Source organism: Equus caballus, chromosome 13 (genome assembly GCF_041296265.1).
Source record: "Equus caballus isolate H_3958 breed thoroughbred chromosome 13, TB-T2T, whole genome shotgun sequence".
Taxonomy (NCBI): domain Eukaryota; kingdom Metazoa; phylum Chordata; class Mammalia; order Perissodactyla; family Equidae; genus Equus; species Equus caballus.
Window position 1 is genome coordinate 37,578,353 of NC_091696.1, and position 13,957 is coordinate 37,592,309.

General features: G+C 42.6%; 1 protein-coding gene across 1 annotated transcript in view; it reads left to right on the top strand.

Annotated features, from left to right (window-relative positions):
* Window positions 1-2,895: 2,895 nt before the first annotated feature.
* The window catches only part of MOSMO (modulator of smoothened), a 64,380-nt gene continuing 53,318 nt past the window's right edge, over window positions 2,896-13,957 (top strand). The window contains exon 1 of the mRNA XM_023616181.2: window positions 2,896-3,186. Coding sequence (XP_023471949.1) covers window positions 3,081-3,186 — 106 coding nt within the window. The 5' untranslated portion in view covers window positions 2,896-3,080. The remainder of the gene's footprint in view (window positions 3,187-13,957) is intronic.

Consider the following 13,957-nt stretch of genomic DNA (forward strand, 5'->3'; position numbering starts at 1 on the left):
TCTTTGGTCCCTGCCCACCCATTGCACCCCGATCCTGGTTGGTAAGAAGGGATGGGATAGATGACTGTTGTTTGTAGTGATATGTGGCCATTCATTTGGTAAAAAATGTTTAAAAATTATTTAATTCTATACTAGTTGTTTTTATGCTTTAATCTTAGATCTAGAACCTTTTGTGGAGGAGCAGAAGCAGGAGGGACTGAGAAGTGCTGCCTGAGTAGAAGGAGGAATTTATACTTGCATTTTTAAAAATTATTACTTTTTTTTTGCTTTTTGGTGAGGAAGACTGGCCCTGAGCGAACATCTGTTGCCAACCTTCCTCTTTTTTTCCCTCCTCCTCACAGCTCCATAGTTCTAAGTCATTCTAGTTCTTCTGTGTGGGATGCTGCCACAGCATGGCTTGATGAGCGGTATCTAGGTCCATGCCCAGCATCCTAAGTAGTGAACCCTGGGCCACCAAAGCAAAGCACATGAACTTAACCACTTGGCCACAGGGCCAGCCCTATACTTGCATTTTTTCTTTTTTTTTTTTTTTGAGAAAGAGGAGCCCTAAGCTAACATCTATTGCCAATCCTCCTCTTTTTTTGCTGAGGAAGACTGGCCCTGAGCTAACAGCCGTGCCCATCTTCCTCTACTTTATATGTGGGACTCCTGACACAGCATGGCTTGACAAGTGGTGCGTAGGTCCACACTGGGGCTTTGAACCAGCAAACCCCAGGCCGCCGAAGCAGAACGTGCAACCTTAACTGCTGTGCCACTGGGCTGGCCCCTATACTTGCATTTTTTAAACACAAGAATCAAGTCATCATTATTCCACTCAGTTAGAGTTAGAATAGGCAAACCATTCCAACATTTCACCCTAGGACTCTCATCCACTGCCCAATAGTGAACATCAGTGGACATTATTTGAGAATTCAGAACTGTATAGTCGGAGTTATATTACTGGGCAATAGAAACACTGCACCAGAAGCCAAGAATATGACTCCATCAAACTTCTCCAGTACTTAGAATGAAGACCTCCTAAAGTAATGTGATACACATATCTGAATCCCTGGAATATACAAATCAGCTTGTGCCAGTTTCTGTGGCAAAGGAAAAATAGATGACATCATAATAATTTTTTAAAAATCCTCCCCCCTCAAGAGACCAATGTTTGGACAGGAAAGTCGACAGACTGGCAATCAAACCCCTCCTTATCTTTTTATACACAGTTTTTATACACTTTTTATACACAGTTATCTCTGTGGTGACACTGATAACTCTGTGCATTTCTGCAAGGCTGTTGGACTTGGTGGAATTTGAAACTTGCTGAGTTTTGTGGACATGTAGGCATTCCAAAAATAGAGACAGATGTCACTCTTCTAGGTCTTTCTAATGATGACCTAGGTGGCATTTAAGGAGAAAATGAGTGTCTCATCTCCTGTTTGCTGCATGGGGGACTATCCGAGAAAGAGCTTGATCCAAAGTCAGGGTTAATGGTGATTCGGCCCGTGAGCCATGAAAAAAAAGGAAGCCTCCACTAGACAGCAAAATTGTAGGAGGATAGATAGATCATCTGTATTGCTAACAAACTATGCCAGTGTCATGTTTTTCTATTTATCCAACCAACCTAAGCCTCTCCTCAGGCCCAACTTAGTAAGAATTATCAACAAACACCTGGTTACTCAGGCCAAAAACTTAGAAGTCATTCAGTCCTCTCTTTCAACCCCTCCCCCCATTATCAGCTAGTCGGTCCCTCTGCCTACAAAACATCCAGATCTGTCCATTTTTCTCCATCTTCACTACTCTCATTCCAGCCAAAGCCAGATCTCTCTCTCTCTTTCCTGCACTCCTTTGCCTCTTAACTGGTATCTCTGCTTTCATTCTTGCCCCTTCCCCAGTCTACACTGCCTTTACTGATTAAATAGGATCTTGTCACTCTCCTGCTGAAAACCCTCCAGCGCCTTCCCGTTGCACTAGAACAAAATCTAAGCTCTTTATTGTGGTTCCCAAAGCTCATCTGGCCTCTGCCTGCCTCTCTGTCTTTTCGTACTACTCTCCAGCCACACAGGCCGTTTGCAGTTCCTTGAACAGGCCACCTCCTTGCCTGCCCGCTCCCCTAATGCTCTACGCACTTGCTTTTCCCTGTCTGGAGGAGTCCTGCCCAGATCTTCACAGGTCAGGTCTTCAGGATCTTGGCAGTCGGTGTAAACTTCTCTGCCCGTCTTAAGTATCCCTGCTGTCCCCTGCTCCCTGCCATCAGACCGACCCCCAATTTAATTCGTGGATCAACACCTGAAATTATCTTTATTTTAAATAGAAGTTTCTAACGTGTTTCTGTCTCCTCCCTACCAGGAGGCAAGCTTCAAGAGAGCGGGAGCCCGGCCTCTCCTGTCCCCTCCAGCATCCCCAGGGCCCGACGCACAGTAGGGGTCGACAGTTACTTCCTAAATGGGGCAGTCCCGGAGCTGACACAGAAGGGGCAATGACAGTACAAAGTGATAAGGGCTGTGCGGCCCCCAAGTCACTCGGCGGAGTCAGGGTCTGCCTCCTGCTTGAAAACGGGCGCCCCCCTGCCCCCCATCCAGTCTCCCTTTTGAAAGCCTGAAGACTGAGGGACGTTTTGTAACCAAAGAGTAACAACGACGACAATATTATTATCATCGGCAAGAGAGCCAAGAGGCGGAGTGGCGGGCCCGAAGAAACCGGGAGTGGGACAGGGGCCTGGGGCAGCGTCCTGGTCGGGGCAGCGAGGCGGGCGGCACAGGAGAGACGGGCGGAGTGGAGCGCGGCCCCGGGCGGCGGCGGCCGGGTAGCCGGAGCCGGCCTCGCCGGCCTCGCCGGCCTCGCCTGCGCCGCAGCTTCGCTTCCGGGTGAGGGGCGGGCGGGCCGAGCAGTTCCGGGGCGGGCGGCGGTTCCGGCTGTGCGGGCCGCGCCGCGGCTGCTGGTCCCGGGCGCGCGGAGGGCGCGGGCGGCGCGCGGGGGCCGAGGGGGCGCGAGGCGGCGGCGCGGGGACTCCGGGCCCCGGCGGCGGCCCATGGGGCGGGAGGCGTGAGGCCGCGGCCTGCCCGGGGTTCGGGGGGTGGGGGGAGCGGGGCGGGGAGATGGATAAACTGACCATCATCTCAGGATGTCTCTTTCTGGCCGCCGATATCTTCGCCATCGCCAGCATCGCCAACCCGGACTGGATCAACACCGGGGAGTCGGCGGGTGAGCGCGGCGCGCGGGCCGGGCGGGGGACTGGCTGAGGGCGAGGGGAGGGGAGGGAGACCCGGCTGAGGGGAGAACGCGGCTGGGGCGGGCGAGGCGGGGGCCGGCCTGCGGCGAAAGGGGGCGGAGGGCGACCCGGGCCCCCCGGGCGGCAGAGGGCTCAGGGGGAGAGGGGCTGGAGGAGAAGACGCGCTGGTCGCGGGCGGGACCCTCAGGCTGAGTGAAGAGGGGCGAGGAGACCCGGGTTGGGCTGGCGGGTCCCGGACTTTGGAAGGGGGGTGAGGGGAGCCAGCCGCCCGACCTGAGCGACCCCGGAGGAACGAGCTTCGTCCTGGATTTAAAAAAAAGTCAGAGGGGGAGACGGGAGGAAAGCGACTTGGAGGAAACTGAGGCGTCTGTGAAGGAATTAGAAACCAGGCGGGGAGGCTGGGGCGGGGAGCGAGGCAGCCTGTAGGGCAGTGCGCGAGCCCCGAGAGGGCTGACGGGCGGGGGGAGGCCGGAGGAGTCAGGGCCCCCCCGCGGAAGCTGCGGCCGGGTGAGAGGGGGCCCGACGAGGCGGGGTTGTGATGCTGCTGGGGGAGCAGGGGTGGGAGGCGCCGGATGGGAGCCCCCCTACCCGCGCCCCCGCCCATCCCCTGCCCACTTGGCAGTGTTTGAGACTCAAGTGGCTTCCGATTTTCCCTTTGAAGTCTCTGTGGTTATAATTTTGCTTTATTTTAGGCCCGGGAGCTATAATAATACTAATAATAAACTTCATTTTATGGAGCATCTTTCATTCCAGCGCATCACAAAAAACGCTTTAGAGATCTTAATAGTAGTTACAAAATTAAATAACACATTAGAGTTGCAGGCGGCCCCGCAGCAGTGGCAGTGCCTGCTCTGACACCACGGAGCTGTAGGCAGCAGAGACGAGGTGGTGCCCTCCGGAAGAAGAAGGCATCTTTCTGAAGGGTATCCCAGGTGAATGCCCTTGCAGGATTTTTCTCAGCTTGGGCCACCACCACCACACACACATACAGACCTGTGAGACCAAACCTTTAATTAATGTAACAGCTGTCAGGAGAGCTGTCGGAGTTAAGGAATGAGCTTGTTTTCTAACTGCTCATTGCAGGTGAAGGGAATATTGGGGGTTGGGAATGTCAAGCTCCCTCCATGAATAATTTGTTATAAAAATGTATCACTATGCTGTCAAACTTACTTCTTAAGTATTACTTATGCTTCTGTATTTATCCTGCAGTATTTTTAGCTCTTCAAAAAGGCTGTAGCTGGGACATTTGTTGCTTCCTCCTCCCTCCTTCCTCTCTTCCATCTAGACCTAGTAACACAAAATCACGCTGTCAGATTTACTGGTTATTAAAATAACACTCTTAAAAAATTCAGCTCCTTTTGTTGCCTGTGCAGTTTTAGCAGAGCTCTTAATTGTAAAGCATCTATGGTTATTATGTGACTTCATAGAGAAGTTAGCTGATGCTACCCTGGTAATCATATTGTAGTATGTAAATGTATCAGATCAACACCTTGTACGCCTTAAACGTACACAGTGTTATATGTCAGTTACAGCTCCATTTTATTAAAATTGTAAAGCATATAAAGGAAATATCAGAGTGGTTTCGAATTTGGTGAAACTGGGCTTTTTTTCTGAAAATGTTAGTGATGTCAGCATTGCTACTAATTTGTACGGTTGTGTGTGTGACATCCAGTTCATGACTGTTGTTGTTTTTATCCTAATTATATGTGGAGTGACTCCTTTTACAAGACTTTCTTAGGGGCAAAGAGGTTTCACTGTTCTGGCAGAAAAGGTCCTTTCTGCAAAGAAGGTTCAGGTGGAATCCCAATGTGTAAAATAGACTAAATGCCCATAGGAAAGATATAGTTGAGAGAGGGAACTGTTACTTGCACAGGAGAAGAAAGAAACGAGTAATACCATAACCTTCCTGAAAAGATGGAAAAGGACAGCATTCAAAGCATTGGAAAAGGGATAGCTCCTCTATTATATTAGAAAGAAAGGAAGGATAGGATGAGTATAACTCCTTCAGATTAGTAGGCAAAGTCTTTGGCTGTGAGTTGCTATGGAGGTAGGAAGGACAGAAGTCCAAGGTTTAAAGAAAGTAGAAAATGTTCGAAATAAGTAGCTATAGAGAGAGCATACCAACGGGTGACACAGTAGGATTGTCCAGCAGTGTGGAAGCCTCATTGAAGTCAGTGGTCATGAACACAGACTGGGTAACCCATCTGCCTTGTTGACCTTCTCTAGTAGTACTCAGCTACTTTGGTACTAGTGTGTGGTGAAAGCCAGTAGAAGGCTTCATTCAGGGTTGGGGTTTGCCAGCTACATGCAACAAAATGAGAGAGGAGCAAAGGTGTTTATAGTATTGGTCAAAATATTGTAACGATGGCTCATGGAATCTCAGCTGGATAAAGAGTCAAAGTGAATAAAAGAAAGAGCTGTCATTACACTGATTGGTCAGTGAACAGCAGATGGTATATGGTCAGTGGAATAGTGGACCCAATAGAATCGAAGACCTGACTGGAAGTGATTGATCCAGCAAATTGGAAGGACAGGGCATTGTAGGCACAAGGTCCAGAGTGTGACAGTGGGGATGTGTGGCTGAAGTGGGGTTGAGGAGGTGATTTTTTCCCAGCAGTTTCCCTTGCCATCTCAGGATACCCTTCAGTTAAATATTCTGTAGCTAGAAAGAGGAATAACAGGAGGTAGTAGGAACAGTAGAAAATTTCTCAAAATCATATCTAACCCCTAGTTTTTACCTTAGATATGTCAGACAATAGGCCCCCCCAAACTTTAATGGGGTCATATGTTCCTTTGTTCACTCTTGTGCTCTTGCACTGTGATACGATGCAGCTGAACTCTGCCTGGTGTTTGAGCTTGTATGCCCACTGTACGCTTTTACCTGAGCAGACAGATCCAGTTGAGTTAAAAAAAATCAGTGCAGAGTTACACCTTCCAAACCAATGAAACATTTATAGGAAATTCAAATAAGATCTCAGAGGTGACAGGATTAGCTTTATTCTAAGATCTGCACAAAATTGAGTTAACCTGGCAGCAAAAAGTTAGTGCGTTGATTTCCTTCAGTGCATTATATACAGTGTATAAAAGTTTGGATTGTGATGTTTTTACTGCAGTTTTGTAAATGGACAAAATATATTTTGAACGTAGAATTCCTGGAGCCAAAAGGTTCGGCAGAATGTAGTTTGAAAACCACTGCAGTGAACTACTAAGGAAAAGTTTCAGGATTCAAATCCAAACTTCATCACTTAGAAACTCTGAGACTTTGGGCAAGTTCCTTAGCTTCTCTCTCTACAGTTCCTCCTCTGTAAAATAGGGATAATAATAGTATCCTTCTCACTGGGTTATTGTGATGATTGAGTTAATCCAGGTAAAACGTTTAGAACAGTGCCTGACACACAGTAAGTGCTCCATAAAAGTTAGATCTTGTTGCATTGCTGTTCCAGTTTATAGTGACAGGTGTCAGAATCCCAGTTTCAAAATTAAAGCTTAGAACTTGTTACTGTGAGAACTGACCCCTTTTCTTTATTAGATGTTCTTGGAAACAAGGAAACACCAAGAATAACAGGGTCAGGCTTAGCACAAGTTAAATAAATTTGTCTTCCCTCTTGGCTTTGGGCCTTCGCCATCGTGTCCATACTGTTCTTCCTCTTTCAGTCTCTCGTCTCCATGTTCTAGTCTCTCTACTGCTCAGATTCTACTTGAACTGCCACAAGAGGAAAGGAAATATACAAAAACAACTGAATAGAATAACTTCCTGAAATCCCAACTAATAAACTGTATTCCCATAGCTTACGGACCATGCTTCATACTGGCAGAATTTTGGGGGTTTTTTTATTGTATCGGTCCAGATACAGTACAGAGAATGTACATTCCTTTTATTTTCATCTGTGTGTGATAGCATTTCCTGAACGTGTTCTCATAGCTTGTGGATTATGCACAATATAATTTGAAAATATAATGAAACAGAAATAGATATTATATGTATGGGGAAAATGCATGATGGGGGGACACTTTAGTCCTTCCTTAGCAGTTTCTATTAATGTAATCAAAAATACTAAATCAGAGGGGAATATGATGGCAAAATTATGTAATTCTGCTATATTGGAGTCAAATTTCTGCTGGTTACTGGAACTCAACATCAATAACACTATCTTTCAGTTTATATGGTACTTTATAGTTTTTGAAGCACTTTCACATCCATGACTTGATTTGATTCCTTGGGCTTTTTATATTTAGCTAATGTAAAATAGTCATTTCTACATTTTTTCCCAGGTCAATGCTTTGCACAAGAGATTTGAATTTTAGTGTTGCAAAGACTCCCTTCAAGAAAACTCGTCATTGAAGTATTACCTATATCTTATTTATGCACACCTTGTGTTTACTTAAATGAGGTTAAATTCTTCAGTGGCTGAAATTTTTGCCAGATTACAGAAGAGCGAAGGAGGGAGATTTGGGTTTCAGGTTTAAAGTGACGTCCTTTGCTTTGTATAAGTCCCTTGACCTCAGTCACTGCTTTCTCACCCCTACAGAAACAAACTTTTTGTGAAAAAGTAGTTTTATTGAGTTAATTTCAACAAGATCAGCAGTTAAGCGAAGCTGCTTCTGATAAATATAAAGGATCTGGAGATCCCTTTATTGAGACATCATCCTTTTACAACAAGGATTTCATTGACCACTTAAGGTTATACCATCCTAAATCATCCTAGATGGATTTGCTTAATGTTCTTTATGAAGATTTCCAAATGTTTTCCAGAAGTGTCTTCCAGTAAATAAAGGAACTTCTCTTTTATGCCTAATCAAAATTTCTCTCTCTAGAATTGGTTATCGTATTCACATTGTAGTCATACTTAGTGTATTTATCCCTGAAAATTTCATTCTTGTTCAAGAACTTTCATTCTTATTCTTTCTGAAATTGCTTAGATTGGATGTTAGAGTGTTTAAGGAGTCTCAAGAAGTGCTTGTATTCTGAACTAATTGAGGGAAAAAAAGAGTAAGGTAATTAGGAGCCAAAATAGTGTTTTATTGCTGATAAAGAGGATAGTCGTGAATGTGGCTTGTATCTGTGGACAAGCAATTTCCTCCAAATTGGACAGACGTAACTATCAGTCCCAGGCAGTACTGGGGGACCTGCCCTCTAAGACTTCCAGCATAAAAGAACAGAGAAGATGAGTGTTCCATATCGGCAACTTGCTCCCAAGAGCAAAAAGTTGAACCTCGTATGCCCAGTTTTCTCTCCTAAACTGCCAGTCAAATGAAGTCATTCCTCCTGACCTGGGAAGGATTGAGTGAGGGACACAGATAAGCTACGAGTATTATTCTAACAGTCCCCCCATCCCCGCTCTGCATGGGTAGAAACATCAGAAATGGGGAGAAAGCCTTACCTGTTTGAAACCCAGGAGATGGCTGACATTTTATGAGGAAAAATTTTCTTTTTCCTCAAGTATGAAGACTGTCAGGTGCTTGGGGAAGAGAAAGGCGGTTGAGGGATGGGCAAGTCATTTCCCACTCTGCTACCTACTACCCCCTCCACAGGAAATCCTGGTAAACCTTAGATAGGGGACTATGGTGCATCTATCACATGAGAGTTCAAGATCTACAAGTATATCCTGGCCTACAAATCGGGGGTCCTTGGTTTAAAACATTAAAATTACAAGCTGCCCAATTGGACCTATTTATTAAATACGAGAAAATTATTAAAAAGCCCTTTCCCCTGAAGCGTGACAACTTCACTGATCACAAAAGTGCTTTGGCATGAAGGAGCTCTGTAACTAAGTTGTTAAACCAACCCTTCCAGAACTTTGTTTCATTAATCACTTTGGACATGACTTGTAGAAAAGGGCAGAATTTGGTTACCTAAGAGGGCAAAAGTCTTGAGATCCTGTTCTCCTTTAATTTAAAAAGCGTTAACAAAATTTCTTCAATGACCTTTTGGGTTTTTTTCCAGTAAATTTTCTTCTTTTAAAACAGCTTTATTGAGATACGATTCACATAACCATAAAACTCACCCGTTTAAAGTATGCAATTCAATGGCTTTAGTATATTCATGGAGTTATGCCACCATCACCACAATCAATTTTAGAACATTTTTAATACCCCAGAAAGAAACTCCATATCCTTCAGCTGTTACCCCCAACCTCCTAGTTTTAGGCAACCACCAATCTACTTTCTGTCTCTGTAGATTTCCCTGTTCTGGACATTTCATATAAATGAAATCATACAATGTGTGGTCCTTTGTGACTGGCTTCATTCACTTAGCATAAGGTTTTCAAGGTTCGTATTATAACAATTATCAGTACTTCATTTCATTTTATTGCCAAATAGTATGGTATATTTGGAAACACCACATTTCATTTATCCATTCGTCAGATGATGGATATTTGGGCCAATAAACTTCTTTTACATCCGAGAATAGCACTTCTCCAAAGATATTTTTTTAATTTGTTTTTTAAAAAGTGACATTATGGGCATTATTTATTTCAGCATATCAAATAATAACTGTGAATAAAAATTCAAAGATTTGTCTTCTAACAGTGTTCACAGGACATACTTAAAACTTGAAATCACTATGATACTGGTAATTTCACATTGTAGGCCAGATGTTCCAGTGTAAGTTTAGATTTCTTGAACAAAGCATTTATTTCCTTTACAACCTTAGTTCCAGAAGTCATCTCTTTTTACCATTATCAACAGAGATGTAGCCCTTCAGGATGAAAGGTGTGTAAGCTTAAAAGTTTTGGAGAAGAGGAATTTAGGACCAAGAACCTGGATGGAAGTGAATGGAAATCACTGAAAGGAAGGAAATGCAGACAAAGAAATTACAGAGTGATGACTGCTGTTGCATTCATTAGACTGACCAGAGTTGTTGAATTCCTTGTCCCTTGGCCTCCAGAGGCCCTTTTAAGGCTGACTATTGTAATAGTCAGTCCTCCAGTATTCAGCTTAGTATGACCTAAAACAGTATTGTTTAACCTTTTACCTGGTACATACTGGGTTTGTGCTGGAGTTGCAATATCTTAAAATGGTCCTGTGGGATTTGGAGTCAGCCATATCTAGATTTGATTCTCAGATTCCTTTTTATGAGCTTTATGATTTGGGGCATGTAATTTGGTTTCTCAGCTATAAAATGGGGATGGTATATTTATCTCAAGGGATGGTTGTGAGCAAATAAAATATGGTGTATAAGGAGGTAACACATGGTCTAGTACATAGTAAATGCTCAAATGTTAGTCATAATTATATAAAAGATCAAAACATCTGAATTTTTAAACATTTCCCTTTTGTATTATCTGTTTTATTTATTTATGTATATCTTGCCTTGTTCTAAAAAGAGATTTAAGGAAACATGGTATGTCAGTATTTGAATATTCCTGAAACCCAGCTGGGTCCAATTTGGGAAGAGAGACTGCAAAGTCAGTTGTTGTGGTAATATAAACTTAACGGGACACATATAAATACCAAAACCAAGGAATGCATTGGGTTCGTGTGTTTCTGGAACAGACTGAAGAGGTTTGCTAAGTGAAAGGCAGCCTAGCATAGTGGAAAGGGCACACAGGCTTTGGGGCAAAGCAACATGTAGTCCAATCCCAGTCCTGCTATTTACTAGCCATGTAATTGATCTTAGACAAGCTGTAGTTGAGGGTTTTTTATTAATAAAAATTATATCATTCAGACTTGACCAATACCTCTTTCAGTACTTCAATTGTTATGCAGGTTCAGACCCCTGTTCCCCTATAGGTTAAAGAGTAATAACCACAGTGAGTTGTGAAATCACTTAGTTCAGAAGTTAGTTTTAAAGGAATATGTCTAAGAGCAAGTAGTCTGTAAAGTGTTACAGTTGGAGTATCGAGAGTCAATTAGTCTCACTTCAACGGCTGAAAATAAGTTTGAAATATACGAGATAGTTATTTCTTTATAGAAACCTGGCAAATAGTACAACTGAAAATTTAGTTTTGTTTATAGAATAAAATTTCTTCTACTTTCCTTAGCTTCTGTAATGCAACTATCACTATTTTTTTTTTGTACCCTATTTCAGTGTTTCCTTAAGTGGTGAGCCAGATTGTGTAATCTTATAGGGGAAATTTAGACACATAGTGAAGTATTGCTGTTTATGAAATTGTTATTGTTGAATTATAATAGCTTAATCATGCATCCTGAATGGATAATTATTTATGTGATGACCTTGTTTTATATTCTCTAACCCAGAAGATTAAGTTGGACAGTGGAAGCAGTGACAATATATAGGTATAAATTTCATATTTACAGCTTTACCTGTTTATGATGATTTATGTAAACATGCCATTCATATCTTTTGGGTTGTCAGAATGTTTTATTTTCAAGCCTTGAAGCTACACATTTTTTCCCAAGTACTTTCTAGAATTCTCTGCCCAATTAGCAACTAGCTGCTAGAAAGTTCAGTACATTACTTATGAAACCTGGTCCAGTTGATAACAACAGATTGAGTGTAGTGGGAAAGTAATATTTAGCAAAGCTATTACAGAAATACTAGAGAGGTTAGTTAAGAGCCATGAGGAAACCTGAAGACCTTTGAATGTCAAGGTACCTAAAAATAGGTATCTGGATCAAAATCATTTTTACTAACATACCTCTGTAAACTTTACTATGTATTCTCTTGTTACCTGTAAATTACAAGGAGGAGAACCCTTACCAAATATGCCGTGAGCAAGTAGAGTGAGAGTTCCTTTGGAATTTATTGCTTTAGAGTTGACAAAATAAAGAAGCATATAGATTTGGGTGCTACTATCAGTAATACTTACATGTATTTGTGAGTAAATATCAACCAACGTGTGCATTTTGCTTACATGAAGTTTCAATGTATGACTCCAATACAGTTTTGAAGCAAACTATTTCTTTGAATCGTTGCTCTATTTTTTTTTAATTAGAAAGAAAAGGCTGCACTTTTTTGTGTGCCTCTTTATACTAGCTTTGCTATAAATAAAAGGTCACATTTGGCATTTTGACACTTGCTGTCGTGTATAATGAACAAAAAGGCAGCTGTTGACTTTTAATATAGATCTGTTCAACTAAGGACCATATACTGCTATCGGTAGAGATTAAACAGGAGTAAAGAAAAATGCATTTTGGTCAAGTAAGAAAATGGGAGAACAGAATTTCCCTAGGTCTCCACATTTGCAGTGTATTCACAGTAAATTATTCACCTGGAACATTGTTGGGTCCACTTTTAGCTATAATAACAGAAGTTCTTTTCAAAAATAAATGGACTGTGTTCAGATTAGTTCTCCTGACCAGACCACTAACTTCAAAGTCAAAGATCTCTAGGGCCATTTCATTTATGACCATTTCATTTGTAAAGTACCATCCGTTTTCATAAAATAAATCTTTAATTTACTATGAGTATTCCTTAAATCTTCCCGTAAGTATTCCCTGTACCACTGGACTTTGTTGCAGACAGTCTTGCTGCAACAAATGCATATTGAAGTATGTGTGGTCTGTAAGGAACTGTACTCAATATTCAGAGAGATTGCATTAAAGCAAATGAAGAAGTATTTTATCCCTGAGAAACCTGTGCTATATTTGGGAAGATAAAATTCTATACACATGAGATAATTGTCAAGTATGTGATGAAACTACTTTCTGCCCAAGTGGTTGAGGAAGAGGTAGAATTTGAGCTTAACAGATGATACACTTAATAATGAGTACACTTCCTAATTTGAAAAAAATTAAGACCTGCGGAGTACTTGTGCTTAAAGGTGGAATGGCATGAGTAACGGTGGGTAAAAGGCAGGAAATTTTGAGGGCCACCTCGTGGCTGAGTGGTTAAGTTTCCATGCTCTGCTTTAGCAGCCCAGGGTTTCACTGGTTCGGATCCCGGGTGCAGACCTAATACCACTCATCAGGCCATGCTGAGGTAGCGTCCCACATAGCACAACTAGAAGAACTTGCAACTATGTACTGGGGGGGGGGGGGGGGGGGCTCAAGGGAGAAGAAGGAAAAAAAGGCAGGAAGTTTTCCATTTCAGTTCATTTGTATACCTTGCTGCTAAATTTATCTTTCTAAAGAATAAATAAATAGCAAGTACTTATATAGATCTTATTTTGTGACAGATGCTTTTCTTTCTTTCTTTTTTTTTTGAGGAAGATTAGCCCTGAGCTAACTACTGCCAATCCTCCTCTTTTTGCTGAGGAAGACTGGCCCTGAGCTAACATCCATGCCCATCTTCCTCTACTTTATACATGGGATGCCTACCACTGCTTTGCTTTTGCCAAGCAGTGCCATGTCCGCACCAGGGATCTGAACTGGCGAACCCCAGGCCACCGAGAAGCAGAATGTGCGAACTTAACCGCTGGGGCCGGCCCCTTGACAGATACTTTTCTGCACACTTATATTAACTAATTTAATCCTCATAACATCTCTATATAAATGCTGTTATTAGCCTCACAGAGATACAGAGAAGTTAAGTAACTTCCCCAGGTTCACACAGCTGATAAGTGGAAGAGCTGAGATTTGAATCCAGGAAGTCTGGCTCCAGAGTCCTCCTCTTAACCCCTGCGTGTGCGTGTACCAGAACCCTTCAGTGACTCTTCCTCTTCCACAGAACAGAAGGCACTCGAGGATCTTCACAATATGACTCTAACTTACCTTTCCAACTTTAGATCCTACTTTTTTCCTACATGGATCTACTTTCTAGCCCTTTATTATTACTCTAGTGTCTAAATACAGTCTTTGTTCTTGTCTCTAAATGTTCCTTAAATCTTCCCATAAGTA